We start from the raw sequence: 16,188 nt of genomic DNA on the forward strand, positions 1-16,188 counted from the left end.
CTGGGCTGAATTGTGGAATTTCAAACTTGCTATCAACTGAATCGCCAGAGTAACGGTGTCATGGCAACAACTTACAAGGAAATATTATTTCAGCGCATGAAATCTATGGCCTATTTTTTTTTGTGTTGTGATCTCAGAATCTGCTTCAAAATGAAATAATATCATATCTAGTATATTTGAAACAAATGAACAAATCTTTGTAGTGTCATTAGTTATCATAAGTCAGAAATTCTTAAACCTGTAAAGTTTTTTATTCAAGGTACTATGACAATGAAAATTATTTTGGGACCCACGTCATTTCATAAAATGTTTCCGGTTAAAGTTGTGTCATTCTATTAACAAAATGGGGGAGAATTAGGATTATTGTAAGGTTTTCTTAAATGAAATGAAGTAATTTTTTTAACAATTCTTGAATGAAATATGAACTATTGGTGTAAATATAAGTAATGAATTGCGGGATTGAAGTCATTATCGGGGATATGAATGCAGTTGGGTTGGTAAAAGTTATAATGCTTGGAGTACTTAAACCGACCCAACTGCGTTCATACCCCGATAATGACATAAATCCCGCAATTCATTCCTTAAATAGAGTCAGCAAAAGAATCTAAGAATATGTAAGGGATAAGAAAGGTTTGTGTTTTATATTTTCTACTGACTATAAAAATACCCATTTTGGACTGAAATAATAAAAAAAAATCGGACCAATTTTTTAGCCAGTTTCTGTTATTGAAATCGGTTCGGCATGGTCGAAACCGGCAAATTTTTAGATTTTGGAAGCCCTGCTTCCAACCATTGACTATGTTTTGAGTCTTATACTTAACTAAAAACTGAATTAATTAAGACATGATTGAAGTCATATAAAGATTTTTATTCAAAAACTTAAGATTAATTATTGTCCGAAACTTATGGGATTTTGTTTGTTTATATGACTAAGATCCAAGACTTAGTGTTGAAACAACATTATATATCTGTAATTATAACATGAGTCTTGATGATTTCTTGGATGAAATGGAGTGTTTTGATTGGTTAAACTAGACAACATAAACAGTCCTTAAATGAGTTGTGCACATGAATCCCATGTTTAAAAATGATGTGGTCATGTGATATAAGGTCAACTTTTTTACCTGTAAAGAGCAACAATAATATGGGCTACTGAAGTGTTATGGTTGTATACTTCTCCAAAAATGTCCCCCATCACAAGCATAATGCTTGGATGGGGGGCCCAATATTTCATAGTGGTAATCCAATTGATGAAGCTATTGTGATGTTTGTAAGGTCTGTGGTGAATCTTGTTCAATGCTCTTTTGGGCCCTTGCCTTTTGATTCTAAACACAATATTTCATATTAAATTAACAGGCTGTCTTACAGTGGACAAGGGTGAGCAAGCGAGCTTTATACCCTTACCTATAAGAGCAATCTATTATTCGATCAGTTTGTGCAGATAAAATATTTACAGCTACCGTTAATATAAAGTATTAATTTGAACCTGTTAAATGACGCTTTCTTATAAACAAAATAAATTATCCATTATTTTGCACCACATAGTGTAGATTTGAGCCAGTATCAGGTCTCCAGATGTGCATGAACTAGCATTAGGTGAACATAAAAGTGGTTAAACCAAAATGTTTTACCATGCAGGATAAAGAAACGCTTGTAAAATAAAACCCAACATTCCTAACATAAATTGGAAGAGAAAGTATTGCAAAATGATACATATTTTGAAAGAAAATGGCAACCTTAGAATTTTTGCACATTCTTCTCCACATGTGATTTTCTAGGGCTTTCCCTCAACAACTATTTCGTTTCACTATCTATGTTATTGTCATAAAAAGATAGAAAAGCCGACTTCATCATTTATGGGAAATGTATATTTAACACTACTTACCAGTTGAAAATGTGGCCTAAAACGGTGTTTACTACATTTTCGTCACCATCTTTGGAATAAGACTCACTGATATCACTTAACTTGTATCGCCCTTTTTTTGAACACTCCCTGCACACCAAACACTATCGCCTGACAAAATTATATTCCTGGCCTGATATATGTCATAAAGCCATGCCCTGACACAGTTCAATTCCTGGCCTGATAGCGGTCATAAAGCAATGGCCTGACACAGTTCAATTCCTGGCCTGATAGCGGTCATAAAGCCATGGCCTGACACAGTTCAATTCCTGGCCCAATAGTGGTCATAAAGCCATGGCCTGAGACAGTTCAATTCCTGGCCTGATAGCGGTCATAAAGCCATGGCCTGACACAGTTCAATTCCTGGCCTGATAGCGGTCATAAAGCCATGGCCTGACACAGTTCAATTCCTGGCCTGATAGCGGTCATAAAGCCATGGCCTGACACAGTTCAATTCCTGGCCTGATAGCGGTCATAAAGCCATGGCCTGACACAGTTCAATTCCTGGCCTGATAGCGGTCATAAAGCCATGGCCTGACACAGTTCAATTCCTGGCCTGATAGCGGTCATAAAGCCATGGCCTGACACAGTTCAATTCCTGGCCTGATAATGGTAAAAAACTATTGTGAAATAACATCAATTACAACATTGTGAAATTGATGTAATTGTTGTTATACTTGCATATCAACAATTGATAATATGCCAAAAATATTGGCGTACCTGTCCACCATAATACCAGCTCTAATCGCATTTGCTACGCTGCGGAATTTTGGCTTGTCATCGCCCCTACGTTTAATATTGCTCATTCGCGAGTGAACGTCAACGCTAACCAATCCCGCACTTCTGTTGGAACAGCGTCGGGCTCCACTTCACTGAGTTCATCTTCTTCATCACAAAGACGTCTGAAAATAGGCATGCAAAAAGTATTATTGCTTAATTGCTGTTAACAATTTTCAATTAAATTTTTTGTAACCAAGATTGAAATTTATTGTTATTTTTACATTACTTGGCAATAAAAGTCCTGCCACTTTAAAAATATGTTTATATAAGTACAAGGTTTCCTTTTATTATATCACATGAATGGAGATTCTAAGCCAGCTACGCTGCAACCCAAATGGACATGATTAATTTGAAATGAAATAATGTTCTATGCCTCTCAAACACACAGAAGGGTTAGAACTGGAATGTCACAAAATAGCCATCTCTGTTAATGTTCAAACAAAGTCCAATCCATTTCGTATACCTTAATCAAACTAATGATGAAATAAAGGTCAAGGCTTAATGATTTTACAACAACAATAACGCAATGTTTTGAATGATGGGGCACCATGCTTTCAATTCATTCCTGTACAGTAAAATCCCTCTATTCAGACCACCTATGGGACTTTAAGAGAATGGATGGGGGGGGTGGTCTTATTTCTCATGATTACCGAGGTAGTAATGATTAGGTTTGTGAAGTGGTGGAATTCATTAACTTTCTCCTTATAATGCACATGTACATGTTTTACTTGGTATTGGTAATATATATATTGGGGCTATATAAGGGAATACTATTCAAGCAGAGAAAATAAATAAAAAGATATGTCATTTATTAATTAAGATCATAAACTGTTAAAAGTCAAAACCCGTTGGCTGGATATCCCAGGGACCGGCCCAAAATGCTTCGAGCTTCACCAATGTCGAGCCAAGTGGGAAAGCTGACAAAGAGTAAAATAAACTTGACATACAGTTCGAGCCAACGAGGACATTGAGCCAAACGATATTTGGCCAATTGGGTTTAAACAGTATTAAAACAACATAGTTTTAATGTCCTGTAATTATATTTTCACAATAAGTCTCCCCCCCCCAAAAAAACAATCAAAGCATTAATCAATTTAAAACCCATCAATTATCAAACACTTTCGGGGTTTTCTTGATCTCTATTGTAAAGCAGCTACTCGTTCTCATAAAGTGGTCAGTGATCATAAACCTGGACACAATGTCATGTTGTGAACACCAACATGTTTTAAGTACCTATCAACCAATTGTCTGCGGTTGCATGAGTGGATCAATTTAACATGTGATTCATTAAAAGGTACTGGATAAAGTTGCCATACTACTGAATAACAAGGTGCCCATTTTTTTCAGGGTTTACGACCATTGAATTATAGAGGATAAAGAACGAATCTGAAAAAAATCGGTCTCATTAGCGGGTTGGTTGTGAAAACAAGGTGGTCACAATTATAGGGTTTTTACTGTTGTTAGTATGTGTAAGTTGTAACACATAAATATGTTTAACAAAAATATGGTTATTTACAAATCGTATTTTATAAGTTTAAACAAATGTACAAACGAAATGTGTAAATTTAACAAAATTATATTTTACACTTATTCTTAAACACCTTTTGTCTAAGATAAATGTTCATACAAAATGACTGTAAATATACATGTTTTTTAGGAAAGAATTAACTGAACTTTCAGTACAGCTTAGCAGCTGTGTACTCCCATACGACAATTGTCGACAGTTTTACATAATGTATGTAGGGGCCGATCCAGGAATTGACATTAAAGAGGGGTTATAACTTAGGGGCTCAAACATTTGAAGTATGACTTGAAAACTATATATCAGTGTTAATGTTTTGAAAACTAAAAGTAATTGGTTACATTAAAAATTTAGAATGACTTTTTGGGTTCTTTTTTTGTTAGGAAATGCAACAAAATGTTATAATGTTTAAAAAGAGCACTGCCCAGCAAAGGTCAATGCCCATCTGTTGCTATTTTCAGATGAACATGTGACATAACTCATTAAAATTTCAGAGTCTTGCTATGCATATTCTCAGGCAACTTGTATGCCAAGTTTCATCTGAATATCTTGAATGGCCAAAGCAAAAGTTGATTAACGTCTACAATGGTGACGACGACCGAAAGCAATGACACTACCTTGTTTTGTTTTCTTGAAAAATAGACGAGCTAAAAATGGAAAAAACAACAACAGGTATATGGATTTTGTGGTAAAATATTTGGTGTAAGTGTATAAGTATCTATCATGTGTTTCTGGTACAGATAGAAAAATCCGACCCGAGGGCACCCGCGTAGGCCGGTAACGAGGCTTGCCGAGTTACCGGTCATCCAGCGTGCCCTCGGGTTCGATTTTTCGATTCGGACCGGAAACACATGATTGATATTTTTTCTTGCATACCTAAAATTATGAATTTGAGGAAAAAATGACGTAGAAAACATATTTTTGTATATTTCACCAAAAAGCGCATGCGACGTTGTGTACTGACGTCATAAAGCGCAGTAATTCTAAACCACTATCTACGTCAAATAGTTCCCTTAAAAATCGTGCTTTTACGATTATTTATTTTCAGTTTTAATCAAAAGTAATGTATACTTATGTTTTTGAATCTTCTTTATTGAAATTGCATAATATACTTTTCATAAACCATACAATAAAAGAAATAAGTAGTGGCGCAATGTTGCGCGTGACTCATCTTACATGGGGTATGTAAGATGAGTTTTTCCAGCACCGGTCACATGACCGGAAACACACGTCCGGTATGCAAATTTTACCAAATCTGTTGTGCACGAGAAAAAATACAAGACCACAAATATGGCGTAAATGTAAAAGGGTTATAAATGAAAGAAAATAGCAGCATCACTGAACATTAACCTTTAATAATGGTCACTTTAGTTCAAACATTTCATAAAGGTCACAGACTTTATTTTCAAGGTCAAGGTGGCTTTTTTCCAAAGATGGAAAAATCCGGAAAATCATGGAAGTCATTCACTTAAGGAAATATGTCTGGAGGAGAATTATTCCAATCAAATTATGGATGTAGTCAATAACTGAAAAAAACATAGTGTTTGTATAACAAGATTTAAACAACAATAATAGAATTAACAAAGAGCAGTTCTTAGATTTTACAGAATAAATGTGGACATGGTTGATATTGGGAAGAAGGCATTTTACATCATGATCAATACATTATATTAAACTGGACTGGTATGAAGGCATTTGCATTGTTCAATATGTTTATAATGCTCTGCAGTTTTCAAAGAAATTTATCGTAAAAGCCATTGAAATAGCTGACAAGTTTTTGCCAGTCTTTTTCAGTTGTAAAATATAAATGGAAGCAGCTAATGGCAGCCAGAATGACTTCATACAATGTCTGCAATGTTCTGAAACTTTAGCCCGCTTTCACTTCCAGATAAAATGTCAGCCTGCATGCAATATAAGCCCATCTGAACAATTTATAACAAGGCATACAATAGAAAGAAAATTGCTTGTTTTAATGTTTGATCGCAATATCTGACCACCTGAACATCAAAAGAAAATATTTCACTCGTGGCAATGCCAACCTTGAAATACAGTTTCCAGCTAGCTGGTGCTCACTCCGATGAAAAATAATGCAATCTCACATATTCTCCATATATTGTGTTTATATGCCAAACATGCCAAACATGGCAAATGAAATAAATAAATATTTTTAATGAGTAGCCAATAGTTGGTTTAACTTATGTTCTGGTAAAAGTTACAAAGAGCAATTTAATGCTGTAATCAGCTGAATTAGAGTTATGGTTCTTTTACACTGCACCTCCTCTCATTGTGATAAACAATTGAATAAAGTTTAATTAAGTTCAATTCAGTAGTTTTTAAATTATGTTTCGGGCAAGAAAAAGTAACGAAGGGCAATTACTCTGTAATTACAGTAAAACTGCTGTTTTTCGAACAAGCGGTCGTTCGAGAACCGGCTTTCCCTCGAGGTCGAGGCTTGGTACCAAACTTTTTTCCTTCTATTTTCATATAAAATATACCTACGCTGCATCGAAACCTAACTATGTCGAGGAATGGAGCAATAATCTCGGTCCCAAGTACACAAATCATACACAAAACCTTATGGCTCCCTCGAGGTCATAATTTCACACTTTTTCCCGAACGCGTGTTCCAAAATAAACAAACAGTTGGTATTTAAATTTTTGCAAGTTGTAAAAATTGCAATGACAGTTGAAAGGCAATTGATAATGTGTGAAAACCCGTTTAACACTGTTAACGCATGACCAATATTAGTTGATATGCAGGGCTCGACATTAACCACCGCCCGATTGCCCGGGGCAAGTAATTTTTGCAGGCGGGCAGTAGTTTTTAGAATCTACCTGCCCGATCGGGCAGTAACAAAAAAAAAACTCGTCATAGTGGCGACTTTTCTGGTAAAAAATAGTAGTCCGTACTCTCCTTCTTGGAGAGTATTTATCAAACCGAAACTAATGCACTCATTGGTTGTTGACTCGAAAAATCGGGTCAAATGGAGCTCCTCTGACATTTTCATTCGAAACTACGATGGCGAAGACTGCCGAATATTTTCCTATAGAGCTCGAGTAATTCCGTCTAGATCCGTTGGCCAATCGCGTGAGCTGCACCAAATCCATATAGCTAGCATTCCAGTTAATGCCCTCACAATGTACACAAATGGTGTTTTGACAGTCGACACTGTCAAGTTTTTTTAATGTTTCAAACGAACAAAAGGCTAAGTCATCCGAGTAAAAGACCAGCTATGAAAAGAAACGAAAACGACGCCGGGTCGAGTCTTGGGAAAACAATTTTCCTGGACTCAGACATAGCGAGAATGGTAATTTTGGCTATTTTTCGGACTGCTCCAATTTTCGGATGCTCGGTTATTCGAACTTTACGATTTCACTTTACATTGTGATAAATTGTAATTTACTTCAAAATAAATGTAAGATTATAAGGCTAAGATAATAAGAGGTTGACTGTTCGTTTTTATAATTCAATTTTATTTCATCCTTAATAATTTGAATGTATGTGCTATTAGTTACAAATTTTATGACAACTGATTTATTTCAAATACAGCAAGCCCTGATACATGTGCAGGTTGAATCTGGAAATGGGTTTTGATGTGAAGTATAACAACAAAATGAGCCCAAAAAAATTGGGCAAGTCAAAAATCCATTCGGGCAAGTGAAAATGGCTAGGTGGTTGCCCGAAGGGCAACCAAGTATTAGAATAAGCGTCAAGCCCTGATATGGGCATTTTAGAATATAATTATGAGAAGTTAATTGTGAGATATGTACATGAGTAATAAAAAAAACTATGAAAAAACACTACTATATCGATCCAACATCAGAATCTCTGAAAAGAATTCCTTTTTGTCACCTTGCGTTGCAATATGGCCATTTTGTAAAAAAATTATCGATTTATTGATAAATTGATATTTCTTTTACAATTTATATTTAGTAAACATATAGTAAACGACAGCCTTTGAACATATGAGCTATTTCCACAACGCAATACATAATCAGTGTGTCAGTAAACAGACAACTAAATAATTTAAATACACTGGAATATATTTCATAACAGACAGGAGAAAATCGGGTCGTTCGAAACATCGGTTCCCTCAAGGTTTAGGCTCGGTCCCCGACAACCTCGAGCAATCGCAGTTTTACTGTAGGTTAAAAGTATAATGGTTCTTGTACTCTGCACTTCTTGGTCTTTGTGTATCATCATTGTACAAAGTTTAATTGAATTCCATCCAGTATTTGTCAATTTATGCTATGGACAAGAAAAGGTAACAAAGGGCAATAACTCGGGCTGTAATTAGCTGAAGTAAGTTTATGGTCCTTGTTCATTGCTCTTTCTCTCATTATGCTTGGCAATTGTATGAAGTTTAGGTAAATTCCAGCCATTTGTTTTCAAGTCATGCCTCAACAGAAAAATTTGCAACAGACAGACTGATCAACCAACCAATCTACTGACTTACTGACTGACCACAGGATGATTCCATAATACCCTGTTCAAACTTTGTTTGTCATGAAAATAAAACTGTCACTGGAATGTAACACATTCCCCGAAAGGCCATGTTGGATCCAGGGTTCGAATTTAGCACTCGCACACTCGCAACATGCGAGCAAAAATTGAAAAATGCAAGTTGAATTTAAAGACACTTGCAAAAATTTGCCAGTTCAAAATTTGCAGAAAATATGCAATCCCCGAAATAGATATAAACATAATCAGTGATCGATTCCTACAGAATAGATATGAAACTAATTTTAGAAATGCCTACTTTCGTTTTCCGATAATCGCTCAGAAAATGATGACGTAGATTAACGTTTTGCACACAGGCAGGGACTCGTTACTATGTGGCAGGTACTCGATAAAATGTATTTTTGTAGACTGGTCTTTCCTTTCCAATTTTGGCGGCAGTATTTAGCGATAATCGTATCGAGACACGGTCTGTATAATGATAACAAGCAAAAGGATAAGTTTAATGCGTGCTGTATTTAAAATCGCCTACAGCTCACAGTTGGCAATGATCAATCAGTTCCAAAAAAAGAAGCCAAAATGAAATAATCCGTAGGTTAAGACTATTTCGATGTGGAAGAGGAAGTTGAACATTAAATTGACCCTCAACACAAATGACGAAAGGAACGTTTTCAAAATATTTTGCACGGACCAATACTGGCCTGATCAGACTCAGTATGTAATGCCAGTGTTATGATGATATCGTTTAATGTACAAATACATGATCATTCATTAAAACAATTACACTAAACCTTAAACCACTGTTTTCCATACAATATATACTTTTTGCAAGCAAAGACAATGGTTTGCCTTTAAAAAATGCGAGTGAGTGTCTGGTTTTGTGAGTTGAAAATTTAAGCACTCGCAAATATTTGCGAGTATCAAAAAAAGTTAAATTCGACCCCTGGTTGGATCTATAGATTAGTACTTGGACCATTGTGGACAGATATCCTTTAGTACATGTATATATAACATGTTTTAATGACAACCTTCCCATGCAGTTTTGAAATATTGATTGCTAACATATTTAAAAAACAAAGAATGAACACAAAAATGAAAGTCACTGTAAGATGGATGTGAATACTTTACATCCTATTAGAGATTTTCTTGCCAGGATTCAATTTTTTAATAAAAAACTTAGAACAGAAAAATTGAAATTGAAAAATCTTCTTTGTGTCTTATTTGTTTGATGTACAAACTTTTGTTACAGAAAAAAAACAACACTGGGAACTTTTAAGTGAATAATGTATTATGTTTTCCAAATTGAAATCACAATGGTAGTGTTTAAGCTCAAGTATAAGGTTCTTAGGCCCAAGTAATAATCTGTTATAATGACATTAATCTATGACCTACAAAGACATCAAAATAATTTAGGTTCATCTGCTGATACATGAAAAATGTGCATATCAAGTTTGAGGTCTCTAGGCCCCAGTGTTTCTCAATCATTGATCACAAAACAGATTTCAGCTGAAGGTCCCCATGACCTTGCCCTTGACAAACTGATCCCAAATCAATAAGATTCATCTGCTGGTCATAATCAACCTCTCTACAAAGTTTGAGGTCCCAAAGCTCAAAAAATATTCAGTAATTAATTGGAAACTGATTTTCAGCTTAATGTCAACATGACCTTGACCAGCTGACCTCAAAATCAATAGGGTTTATCTACTGGCTATGACCAACTTGCCTTCCAAATTCGAGGCCCATTGGCCCCAGTGTTCTTCAGTTAATGATGGGAAATGGATTTTAAACCCAAGGTCACCATGACCTTGACCTTTGACTGACTGACCTCAATGTCAATTGGCTTTATCTACTGGTCATGACTGTCCTGTCTACCAAGTTTGAGGTCACTTCAGGAACTCAGCATTCTTCAATAATGATAGTAGGGATTTTCAGCTCAATGTCTCCACAACCTTAATATGCTTTGACCCATTGACCTCAAAATCCTGCTCGTCATGACCAACTTGTCCACCAAGTTTGAGGTCCTTTGGCCTATGTAAACACAAGTAATTGATCAGAAACAGGTGGGTGCCCTTTAGGGTCATAAAAAGAAATCATATGATACATGCAATGATAAGACGACCCCTAGTTGAGGACTTAAGTTGCTTAAAAATTCAAAGTTTAGCAATGGTGTACCACATCAGAATGTAATTGTAATTTAAAATCTTAAAAAGATAAAGAATGGTGGAGAATGAGCCCACACTGGTACACAATGAGCGATCTACACACCTGAAAAATGTATACATATGCAGTAGATCTAGTCTATATATCATATAATATTAATAGTTTTAAAATAAAAGAAAGCAACTTTAGCAACAAACTAATTTTCTTGTACAATTCAAGTAAGTGTCTATAAAAACTATAGTCTTTCTAAAATTGCAGAAAATGGAATATCCAACAGTAGCCCTTGTTTGCTATAATGTATTGTGGTGATCAATTCGATACAATTGTTAGTCAAAGGACATCACTCCTAAAATTATTAAGAAAATTGTCAAGGGACTTCACTCATAAAATTATTTAGGCAAGAGCAAAGGGACTTGCTCTGCATACTGTAAATTGAAAATTCAAAGAATTACTTAGGCCAAACAATATCATTTAAAGTGACTCGCGCATGGTTTACAAAATGCACTCATTTTTTTATTCGCAATAAAGTGTGGCAAATCATAAGGAGTGTTAAAACAAAAATACCAATAGCTGGAACCCATTAGGAAATGTTGATATTCGCTCAAATATTGTCTTTGAAGACCACAATTTTCATTAGCTTTAATAACGCGATTGAAAATTAATTACAGCTGTGGTGTTGCATGATCGGTTGATTGACATTATCACGTGATGTTATCAATGTATCCTTAACAGGTCAACATATCAACCACTTTTGTTAAACTTTTGGCTGTGTGGACTAGTTGGCTGTTTTCTAATTTTTTCATGACTTTACCAGGGTGGGATCGAACCCAACTAAAACCAAAATACTTTTTTATGTTGTAACTGTATTTTTTTCTGCAATTTCGATAGAGTAAAGAGTAAAAATAATGATAAAATAAGTGTTTTCAGATGCATTACCGGGAAAACTAAGTTTTGGTCCCAAAAAATGTGCGAGTCACTTTAACAGCTTTTGTCAAAATTCCTTTATATATAAAAACTATTTCACCAGCAACAACATAAAATTCATTTGTCTTTTTTTCTGGACCCCCCCCCCTACCTCCCCCCCCCAAAAAAAAAGAAAGAAAGAAGCTCATAGTTCAATCTTGTATCAAACTAGATATGTAATGCAGCATCATAGAATTGGAAATGTGCCCATAAACATCACAACGACCTATATATAGATAAAAACTAAAACCAACTTATCAAATTATACAAGAGTGAAACACTTATAAGGTGTGATGAATCTAAAAGATTACAAATAGTACTATTTATCCAAGACAATAGTGAGGCTATTCTATGTATATTATATATTAAATGCATAACAATGAAAAAGAAAGGCAAAATTGACTGCGCTAGCTAGCTTGCATGCACTGTTTTATATAGATCTACTGGCGTTCACGACCCACAGTTTTACCTCGAGTCATTTTTTCGCTGTCGACATTTGCATATGGCTTCGCTGGAACATTCTCGGCATCGACTTGAGATTTGAAAAGAGTGAAGAAAAGTCAAGAAATATGAAGAGAAACATGACAAAGCTTTTAAGGATGAAGGCAGTCCCGCACTAACGCTCATGCCCAATGAAAAAACTTTCAGCCCTCATCTACTGTAACAGGCAGATACAAATTCATCACTAGTATTAAGAAACATTAAGCTTATTTCAAGCAAAAGCATTTTCAAATACTGTCTTGAAATTGTTCTAAGTACATATATATTGGCGATAGGCATTATGTAATCATAAATTTACTTTATCAAAGTTACTGCTAAGTAAGTGTGTCTTCTAGACCCTTCCTTAAAATTGAATTAAATAAATTTTGCAGGAAATATTATAGGAAATAAGAATTGAAGGACTGATAAATCCTAAACCTGGGTTGGATACATTAAGCATAAAACATAGCCAATACAATTTAATACTTATAAAGCAATCATTAAAATATTTTTATGGTAATCAAAAATATTAAAGAAATGTCCAAACCGTTTTGGATTTGGCCTGACATGATACAAAATACATGCATTAAGGATTACTCCAGTACCACCACGGAAGTTCAACAGACCATCCCAGAATGATCCGGACAATCCTGGTGTCAATACAGACCATCCTGGACCATCCCAGATCAGCTACTGACTATCCCCAACCCAACACAGAACCCCCGGGCTGATCTATGTCCAACACTACACTGGATCGACCAGGATCAACTTGGTGCCAACACAGTCGCTTCACAGACCAGGGTTCGAATTTAACTTTGAAGAGCACTCGCAAAATTTTGCAAGTGGTTTTTTAGGCAACTCGCAAAATGAAAAATCAACTTGCAATTTTATGATTTGCTTTATTCCCTTATAATATTGTCTAATTGTAGTAGAAATGAAGACATATTATGAATATTAAAAAGTATCAATCTTTAGTGACTCGACTACTAGAACTTGTTGATGGCTTATTCTTTGTTGGGGTGGGGGGGGGGGGGGGGGGGGGGGGGGGGGGGGGGGGGGGGGGGGGGGGGACATTGTTCACTTTGTATATTTACCCTCGCCATCGAGTAATACCCATATACCCATTCGGCAAGCATGCAACAGATTTCATTAAGTTTATAAGTATTAAAATCAATAACATTATAAATTTAAATAAATAAAAGCAACAGTAAATGTAGCGTGGATGCTTTGGACCATGAAATATACGATCGACAAGTCTATTCACTTTGACCGTGGGCGGAAATATATTCAAAGGTTGATGGGTTTACATATAGTGCGCGAAAGTGCCAATGATTGAGCTAGGTGATTACGTCATTTGTATTATGCATGCCTCGGAGCATCCTGGAAAGATTCGAGATAAAACACGGCCTTTTCATTATTTGTTCTATTTTTGAAATCTTACTAGAGTGTGACTCCGTACTGTCTTCTTTATACTGTAGTGTAAACATGTCACTTATAAGCTGTTTACACTCGACTACGTAGCGGAGTTAAGTTCATGTTTATTCTACTTTCTTTAACATTTTGTGGTCTAGAAAAAGCCACTCGCAGAATTTTGCGAGCTTGAAGAAAAGTCACTCGCAATTTGCAAATGTCACTCGCATTTTGCGAGTATGCGAGTCTAAATTCAAACCCTGCAGACCAACCCAGACTTCCCCGTAGAAAAATCTCAACAGTTGAAAATTGCTTGGGTGGTATCCCGACCATCCTGGACTGGCCCACATAAGCCCTAACCTAACAAAGATCCAACACAAATCTGATCCTGGATCTGCCAAATTTCAGTCCGGGATGATCTGGCAGGACCACTGGGACTTAAGCGCTTTTCAGTAATTGATCGGAATCAGCGGATTTTCAGCATGAGGTCACCACCACCATGACATTTGACTCACTGACCTCAGAATTAAGAAAAGATTTTCAGGTTCAGGTCACCACGACTTTACTTTCGAGGTCCCTTGGCATAGTGTTCTTCAATTATTGATAAGAAACTATGGATGGGTGGACAGACAGTCTGATTAGGCCTAAAAAACAAATACATAATGGTTCGGGTTACCAGACCCTACCTACGGAAGAGGCGCCCACCCTACTGTTTTTATAGTGTTTGAAAAAACAACAAAAAAAAACAATCTTTTTTTAAATTGCTTTTCACTTTGTAGTTGAAAACCTTAAATGCTAATACAAAAGATAACTTTAACACCATTCTCCAATGATGAAAATGACATTCTTATATAAAGCCTAATAAAAAAAACAAAAACAAAGACCCTACCTACCCTTCCTATTTTGAAAACTCTAACCAAACAATTTTTTTAGGCCTTACTGTATGCTTTTGGGTTCATTAAAAAAAACTACAAGAAAGCAAGCATATTTTTCGGCACCTATAGTACCCATAATTTTTTAAACCATTTTGAAACCATAATTTTTTTTTATTCAATAGTAAAAGTATCCAAACCCAACTTACAAATTTAGCCCTATGCTTACCACTGAACCACAAACCACCACAATGTAAAGCATAAATGCCTTTGTTGCAGTCCATAATGTCAAACAGTCATAATTACAATATTTAATATGTCGTGCAAAACAATATCAACATACTAAAACCATAACATCACTCTGGTTCAGTGGGAAAAGGGGAATAACTCTAAAATAACTGAACCAGGATTATGGCAAGTATAGATTTAGTTTGAAGGTTCTGATGTCCATTCCATCAATAATTCAAGGAGAAATTGTGTACCACTAGAGAGATTTTCAACAGTGCAGTACTACAAGGGTTTTTCCCCTTCTTTAACAAAAATTAGGCTGAAATTTGGCTAACTCCAAAAATATATAAAACACTCCTAGAATTCCTGAGTGGAAATGTGAACATTTTGAGTTTCTGAGAAAGTCATGTAACTACATTAAGCCTGCTGTCTATAACCACATAGTTATTAGTGTCCTCCTCTCCAAAATCAGTTGTGGGTTCAAACCAAACCAGGGGACCTTCTCATGGCTTTCAAAAAGAATACTGTTACTCAGGTTTCTACCAGGAAACAGCCTTGAATGGTTCAAATATCAGCTTTCAACTGTCTTCACATTGGAGCTAATATATGTTAAGTAGAAAACTGTAAATAAGAACCAGTCTGCAAAATAACCCGTAGACTCCAGGAAGTTCGTGCTTACCAAAATGTGATCATTTAGACTTGTACTAGTTCATACTCTCATGGACTCATGTATAATCTTGTGTTTTAATACATAACAAACTAAGAAGAATACGCCTTTTTTTTTAGAAATAAATGCATTAAAATGTAATTCATGCCTGTCAAACAAATAAAAAAGTCAATCAAGGGCCATAATTTGTATTTAGGCAGCAAGTAGTATAGTCCTCCTTATTCTTGGAAAAGTCCAGCTTAAAGTACACTTGTCTTATCTCAAACAAATTTAAGTTAACATCTATTAACAATCACCACAAATAATCTTACCAGTTGGTCAAATCTATTTTCTCATTATCATTACAAGTGCTCATTATAAAATGTGCATTTTCAAATGCAAGAAAATTAACCATTAAACAGCATACAAGTTTCCAAATTTTGTTTACTAAAGCTAATGAGATTTCAACAGTGCATACTCAAAATTGGCAGCTTTAATACTTTTGAAATCAATGGAAAATGAGAAGATACACTCAGTCTGTCATTTCTGAGATATTTAAAACCTGTTTTCCATTTCATTTTTAATCTTTCTTCAGGAAACTGCAGATCTTTATTTGACAGACTGTTGAAAATTCTATTAAATCTGATAATCTATGGGTATTTTGTTTTCAATTTCAAAGAGCTTTTGTTAAATTTACAAAATAAATTGTTAAATATCCATTTGAAGTAAAACAATTTTGGTTCTCGGCCAAGACATTTTTTATGGA

General features: G+C 35.3%; 1 protein-coding gene across 13 annotated transcripts in view; it reads right to left on the reverse strand.

The window, feature by feature from the left end:
* Positions 1-988: 988 nt before the first annotated feature.
* LOC128241542 (dual specificity calcium/calmodulin-dependent 3',5'-cyclic nucleotide phosphodiesterase 1-like) overlaps positions 989-16,188 on the reverse strand; it is a 370,992-nt gene continuing 355,792 nt past the window's right edge. For 7 of the 13 annotated variants that reach the window (XM_052958537.1, XM_052958533.1, XM_052958535.1 and 4 more), the window contains 2 exons: positions 12,256-12,318; positions 989-2,805 (listed from right to left, as the gene is read on the reverse strand). In XM_052958537.1, coding sequence (XP_052814497.1) covers positions 2,706-2,805; positions 12,256-12,318 — 163 coding nt within the window. In that variant the 3' untranslated portion in view covers positions 989-2,705. The remainder of the gene's footprint in view (positions 2,806-12,255; positions 12,319-16,188) is intronic. The other 6 variants (XM_052958539.1, XM_052958528.1, XM_052958527.1 and 3 more) reach the window with 6 other exon arrangements.

This window comes from Mya arenaria, chromosome 7 (genome assembly GCF_026914265.1).
Source record: "Mya arenaria isolate MELC-2E11 chromosome 7, ASM2691426v1".
Taxonomy (NCBI): domain Eukaryota; kingdom Metazoa; phylum Mollusca; class Bivalvia; order Myida; family Myidae; genus Mya; species Mya arenaria.